Raw genomic sequence first — 7,623 nt, forward strand, 5'->3', positions numbered from 1 at the left:
TCGGCCCTAGGGTTCCTTGCCTTGCATGAGTGCAGATTTCCCTCACCCTAGGGATCTATTTATACTATGAGCTACTAGGGTTTCACCTTAAACCCTAATTGAATAACTTCGGCCCTAAGCAATCCAAGATCCTTCTAGATACTAGGCTTGGACGATTTTAAGGTTCCCAAACCCTAAATTTCGTCCACCCTCATATCCATAAGGATTCATAGCCCAAAACACAACTATCACACACTTGACAGTTTATGCCCCTTTATTCAATTAACCTCTTTAAGTCATCAAATTAATTCTCAATTAATATATAACTTATATTAATCAAATATCATTATTATTCCTTTAATATATTATTCTCATAATATATCAACAATAATATCTCTTCTCTCTTAACAAATCATCCTGTCAAGTTGCTATGGTGAAGGCAACCCAAAAGGACCATGCACAACCGGGTCAAGTACTTACCAAATATAGTTACAGCCTTAGACACTAATCCAACAGTTTCCCCATAGAATTCGTCCACTCCAACTTCTATGGAGTCCATTATCCCATCTATGTAATTATCTTATAATTACACAATAAGTCCCTTAAGTTTAATTAATCTCTTTTAGCCACAAAATTAATTCTTAATTAATTCTTGACTAATATTAATTAAAAAAAATATGATTTCTCCTTTAATATATTATTCTCATAATATATTAATAAATCATAATTAAACATTTCTCTCCTTAATTCATCCTACATATTGTTATGATGAAGGCAACCCAAAAGGACCATGCTCATAATCGGGTCAAGTACATACCAAAATAGTTATGGACTTAGACACTAATCCAACAAGATCTACGTTTGGCAATTGAAAAGCTCTCAAAATCGCCTCTCAGTCGCCTGAGATCATGAATTAGGTTAATGGGATCTTTTTAGAGGCCTTTTATATGTCCAACAAAGAAAACACATGTAAACGCGATCATAGGTAGCCACATATGCGATCGCATATTTTTATGAAAACACGTGGCGGGCTAGTTTAATGAAGTACATATCTATTCTGAGACTTTTTTTGGCAACATGCGATCGCAAGTTGGGTTATATGCGATCACATGAATTCCTTTTTTTCTTCCATCTGAATTATTGACACGAAAAATCCTCGAAGCTCCTCTGCGACCAAACATGTGATCAAATTGCGATCGCATGAACATCATATGTGATCTCAACTTCATTATTTTGTCTCTTTTTTTCCGCAATTCTTCCCTCCAAGCTATTCTTGATCATTCCTTAGCATCCTTCCTTAGTTTCATCTCCAATTGAGCTCTAAAGCTTCCAATAATGCATCCCAGACTTACGTATTCGTCCGTGTGTTCCAAATGGCCTTGAAAATCATAACAATCGTGAGTAGTACGGGCATTATGCAAATATAATGGGAAACACATGATTTATAATAACATTAGGGAGATAATTAGCTTGTTACAGATAAATATCGAGGAAAACGTGCTAAAAGATGCATATAAAATGCATATAAGACATACACACACTAGGGTTTCTCTCAAATGGATGGAGGCTAGAGTTGAGAGCAAACCCTAACCATAAAGTTGTTTAAATAAGGCTCGAGACCCGAATTCAGGGTTTCTCGTTCTGTCGCCCATGCCGTGGCCATTACATGACCACGTAATGGTGATTAAAAACATATGTTCCTTGTAGATCGTAACGACGTCATGTTAAGCCTCATCACCATGTTGTGGCACCCCTATATTCAATAAAAACCCTCAAAATTAAAATGGTTGGGTCTCAAGAGCAATACCTAGAAATAGATGTTACAAAGAAAAAGAAAAAGAGAGATTGATCCCTAATCAGACGCAAGAGAAACCGATAGTAGCTTTGCCCACATTTCGTTCTTGATATAAAGGATTTGATAGAGGCGATATTTAGGCTTATTTAGGATGGAGTTCTTGATAATTTGGAACAAGGTCTTCATTTATATATTGAGAGGTCCTATATAGTATACAAAGAGGTCTGATAGAGTAGGGGCATTAGGAAGTAGGGGAGTTGAAGATGGAGTTATGGGATTCTATAGATAGAGTTGTTGGTGCCATGGGAGGTCCATTTCCATCATGAGGGAGAAAGGGATGAAATAACTGTAATAGAGACTTTACACGATTAGGATCAGAAGTCGAAACAAATCAAATGGTTATGATTTGTCTGCTGGTTTTTAACCGACCGTTGTTAGCAATATATATATATATATATATATATATATATATATATATATATATATATATATATATATATATATAAAAGTTCAATAGAGAACCATTATTAATCAAGGAACCAATCCAAAACATCGGAATTTGAAGCGATCAACGACCAAAGAAAGGTTTGTAGATATGCACATTGGACTCACATGCACCGTACTATAGCAAAAGCCCACTTTTTTTTTTTTTTAATTTTAATTTTTTAGGCCGTCTTTTTTTGTCGAAAAAAAACTCGAATATACCATTGTTTATGTTTTTCGTCCTCTTTAAATAGATATCAATATTGATGTATAAAAAATAAATTTATTTTTTTTCAAAAAAACTCACTTCATTTTTTGTTTTTTTTTTTTTGAAAAGTTAAAGTTTATTTTTTTTTACCTAAAAGAGTAATAAATATATCAAAATTCATATTTTTTTGGGTACTCTTTAAACATAGATTCATATTGATGTAAAAAACAATTTTTTTTTTCAAAATTTTAGCTTAGATTCACATTGTCAATATGTTGAAAACTGAATTATATTCAACGTAGATTCATAGTGTGAATAATAGTAAGTTAAATTTACATTGTGAATTCCGAAAACTGATTTATATAATGTTTAGATTTACAATGTGAATAAATTCATTTGTTGATTTTACAAAACTAATTTATGAGAAATTAAAATATTAAAATAATATAAAATTACATTAAACTATATTTCGATCGAATGTAAATTTCAGTAAACTAATTTATAAATTATCAAAGAATTGAAATAGTAAGTCGATTTACATTTTGAATGTTAAAACTGAAATATTTACGGTTCAGATTCACAGTATGAATCTGAACAAATTAATGTGTTTTTTTTTATTGATGTTGATGTCTATTAATAGTGGACAAAAATTGAGATTTCTGGTATATGTAGTTTTTTTTTTGGATAAAAAATAAACCTAAATATTGCTAAAAAAACAAAACAAATTAGTTTTTATAGAAAAAAAAATTTTGTTTTTCATATATTAATATTGATGTCTATAGAAAAATGATAAATATTAAGAATTTTGATATATTAAACTTTTTTTGATAAAAAACATGGTCTAAATAAAAATAAACGAAAAAATATGGTGAGTTTTTTTATATAATCAAGTGTATATGCGTTTAATGTACAAATTTACAATCATTCCCTTAACCGTTGATCATTATGATTTCCGATGTTCACGTTTGATTCTTTGGTTCATTGTAATAAAAAATATGATGAAATTAAATTCGTTTACAAGAAGGAAAATTCAAGATTACCATAATAGCCTTTTTTATGCCACTATCAGCCACCGTCAACACCATCACCACCACCACCACCATCATCGTCACCACTTCCACCATAGCCACCACCCACAGGGTTGGCTTGTTGATTTTAAGGGTCCTGTACCAAGAAGAAAAATGGGGCCCTAAATACTATTTTTTTAATATGTAATGAAAACAAATTTAAGACGGTGAATTATCGTTAAGGAAAACTTAAAAGTAAATAAATTAATTAAAAAGGAACATATGAAATTTTATAAAAAGTTCAAGAGCTAATTATGTAACTTTTAAAAACTGATTTGTTAAACATATTGGAAGGAAGAGTTGATTATGAAATATATAAACATAAAATGCTGTGAAAAAGCATCGAACCCACGTTGACTTAGAATAGAGGAGGCGCCTTTGCCAACTGGGCTACCCAAACTTTCTACAATATCTTGAATAAATTCATATATATATTTAGTTGTTAAATATATAATTTAATTAAAACTCAGACCCAATTTTTTTCGAGGCTTTGTACGGTTGCCCCTTTTGCCCCCTCCCCCTCTCTCAAAACCGGGTCTGACCACCCACCACCTTCGTCGCCGCTGCCCACCATCACCATCGGTCATCGTCACCACTACCTCCATCACTACTCACCACTACTGTTACCACCACCATTTACTATATTAATTTGTTTAAGTCAAACACATAAATGATGTAATAGAGAATCAACTTATCAAAAACATCTTATTTTAGTCGACACGTAAAGAAAAATAACTCATCACAAACCTTTTATTTAAGTTAAATAATACTTTTAATATTCTCGTATTCATAACACCTAAAATATCTTATTACCGGTGTGTTAGTCATAAACACTTCTAATAAACATCTCAAACACCACTATAGCATGGGGACCAAACTTGTAATTTACTTTTAATTGATTTCACGTTTTTATGTTTTTGAAAAAGAAAAAAAGGGGTAAGTTGTACACCTCAGTGGGGTAAACCTGCACCAATATCTATATGAGAGGTTAGTTATTAGAAAACTAATAATTTTCTGTGGGGTAAAACCATTAACATTTATATTTGTTTCGTTTCTGTTTTGTAGGGATTTAAAAAAAAAAAAAAAAAAAACCATTTCTTGGTTGGGTCCTTGTTATTTTTATATATATATTTTTATACTTTTTGTATTTATTAGGATTTCCATGCTTAAACATCAACCAAATTCAAAAAGCCAATTAACAAATTTTGTTATTTTCACTTTTCGTTTCCATATATGCCAGATGAATAGCAGTATTCTGTGCAGGGTATCAAGAAAAAAAAAAGCGATCGAAGAAATAAATTGAGTTTAGGAACATGTACTTTTCAACGTCTGTGAGCCTATAAAGTTTAACTTTTTATTAGTAAACTGCACGAGATGCATAAAACTCCCAGCTGTTCTTCACCATTGTTATCCAACCACCTATATAAAAGTTCCATCTCGTTCCATCTACCAAAAGTTTCAGCAACTTCTACACGTGTACAGTCAAGAACCAATTAGCCATGGCAACAGAAGCAAAAGATCTCAGAAAACTGAACCTCGATGCACCATTATTATCAACAAGACGACCCAATTCACTAACCAGTCATGTGAACTCACGACGTGCATCTTGGGACTCACGTAATCGGGTTCCGTTTTCATGGGAACTAAGTGCAGGTAAGCCCAAGGACGCCGGAGCTGATCAAGTCCCCGATGATTTTCCAATCCCACCACCACCGGGGAGAAAACTTGTGGAGAACGATCAATATGATGGTGATGACGACTTCTCAGATGCCATCGATACATTTTCATTGTCAGCAGCCATAGACATGGTGGAGTCAGCAGAGATGGCGAAACGGAGTACTGGTAACATGTTAGCAGGCATGAGTTTGGAGCCATGTGGGAATGAGTCGCCTAGTTTCATCATTCAGAGGTTTCTTTCTGATGCTAAAGCTCTTGCTATTTCATCTGGTCTACCAATTGCGAAGAACATTAGTAATCAACAGGAGAAGTCATGTAAGCCTCAAATTATCCACACTTCGCCTAAAGGGTGTGGGTTAGGACTCGATGCTTTGTTCCCTTGGCGTACAAAGCACAGGCCTAGACCTAGGCCACCTTGTGGTGTTAAAAGTCCGGTTAGAGTGACAGCTGCTAGCGTTAAATCTCAATGGGGTTTCAAGCCTAAGCCAAAGTAGATATAGATGATTCCATTGGTTTGTAGTTTTAGTGAAAATGGTGCGTGTATTGTTTTCTTTTAAAACCGGAAACTGAATTCATTCACAAACGAGTAACTTGAGTATAGAAACCTAATGTCGCACATAGATATGAGATTGAAAGTCCATATCTTTAGATTGACGTTATGCAAAGTCTAACCGGTTCGGATGCAACTTGTGGATGATTGTATGCAAAGAGTTTTATTCGTACAAATTAAAACTACTTACAAATGTAAATTAGTTGTGTTTTCTTTTATCATTTTTTGACTGGTATATCTATTGCTAAATAAATCTGATGTGTTTATAAAAAAATTCACTTTCGTGCTTTTGGACGTGTGCGACAAAATTAGCTGGTAGCGGGTAACTTATAGATTGTAGCGTTTTGTTTAACGCTAAATGAAGTAACATTTGGATTTAGAGCGTTTTGTTTAAACTAAACGCTAGAAGCTTGTAGTATCAAACAAAGTTTTCTATTGCGTTTTGTCAAACGCTAGAAATTAGAAGCTCTCAAACACTCTCAAACGCTTCGTGCCGAACACATCATATGTTAAAAATCATAGTGGAGAATTCAACGACCACCAATTTCATAATCTTTGTGGCTCTAAATGTTCTCATACATTCCAATAAAATGGAAAATACAACATCATCCACACTCTTTTAAGCATCCACAATACATTGAATTATATGAAATTCAATTAATTGTCACATCATCAATTATATATTTCATACAACTCTTAATTTTTTACTATAATGCATGAAACTCTACAAAGCTATATGGAACATTACAAAGGCTAATTTATAATATTTTTTTTAAGAACTAGAAAACATTTTTTTTCATTGAATAGTTCAATGACTATTGGAGTCCAAATTCATTGAATGTCAATATGACATCTTATAATGATAGAGTTTCATCAAATGAATTACAACCCTTCCCACCTGGGCTGATATCCTAAAAGGACTAATGAATCCGGGGCCTTGCATGTCCTGCTTCTGAAATCAGATGACCCTTTCCAAGGTGACACCTTCAGAAGCACCGAATCTCCCACCTGAAACTCGATCGAGGTTTGAACGGCGTCGGTCTGCATAACTCTTCTATTGGCTTTGCGCGACTCGCAGCCTATCGTGCACATGCTGAATCAACTTAGTGGTCTTGAGTACGACCTCAGTAATCCCTATGACCGAATGCCCCACCTCCCCCCCCCCCCCCCCGACAAATCAGGGTCTTGCACCTTCTTCCATACATCATCTAGAAAGACGACCAATCGATACTGGCTTGATAATTGTTGTTGTAGGAGAACTCGTGTAACACCCAAATTTTTGAAGGCCAAGAAAGGAAAGAAAACCCTAAGTTTAGGGGTCGACTCGGCGAGTCCAAGGAGGGACTCGGCGAGTCCGATCGGGATCCGGGTCGAGGAGTAAGTAACCGACTCGGCGAGTCGGCCAAGGTGACTCGGCGAGTCTGGTCTGTGCGTGGAAAACCCGAAATTCGGGACTTGGAGCCTATATAAACGTCTTAATCTTCTTCCTAGGGTTCCTTACTGCCTCTTTAGCCCTGGATACCAAACCCTAGCCGTCATATCCTTTGATTGAGCCATTTGTTGCCTTGGAAGGTGCATTAAAGCTTGGAGAAGGAAAAAGGAACTTGGAGGAGCAAGAAGGGACTATAGATCTGGGGTTGTGAGTTCATTCTGAGCATTTGGAGGTAATAAACCAGTTCCTGGACCCTTTTTTCACCTAGATCTATGTGTGGTTGTTGGGGCTTTTAGCCATAATGTTATTATTTTGAGTTAGAAGCCAGATCTAAAGTTGCTACTTCAGATCTAAGCATATTATGGTCTTGAGAAGCATAAATTAGCAGCCCTTGAGTAGATTATGGAGCCTCCTTGCCTTAAACCCTAGTTT

The 7,623-nt window shown here is 34.8% G+C and overlaps 1 protein-coding gene across 1 annotated transcript; it reads left to right on the forward strand.

The window, feature by feature from the left end:
• Positions 1-5,031: 5,031 nt before the first annotated feature.
• On the forward strand, positions 5,032-5,703 carry LOC111906735 (uncharacterized). Its single transcript, XM_023902505.1, has one exon. The coding sequence runs from the start codon at positions 5,032-5,034 to the stop codon at positions 5,701-5,703; it is 672 nt and encodes a 223-aa protein (XP_023758273.1).
• The last annotated feature ends 1,920 nt before the right edge of the window (positions 5,704-7,623 follow it).

The sequence above is a fragment of the Lactuca sativa genome, chromosome 9, assembly GCF_002870075.4.
Source record: "Lactuca sativa cultivar Salinas chromosome 9, Lsat_Salinas_v11, whole genome shotgun sequence".
Classification (NCBI taxonomy): domain Eukaryota; kingdom Viridiplantae; phylum Streptophyta; class Magnoliopsida; order Asterales; family Asteraceae; genus Lactuca; species Lactuca sativa.

Excerpts from the sequence above, each read along its gene's own strand:
- LOC111906735 (XM_023902505.1), top strand. The coding sequence starts at position 5,032 with ATGGCAACAGAAGCAAAAGATCTCAGAAAACTGAACCTCGATGCACCA.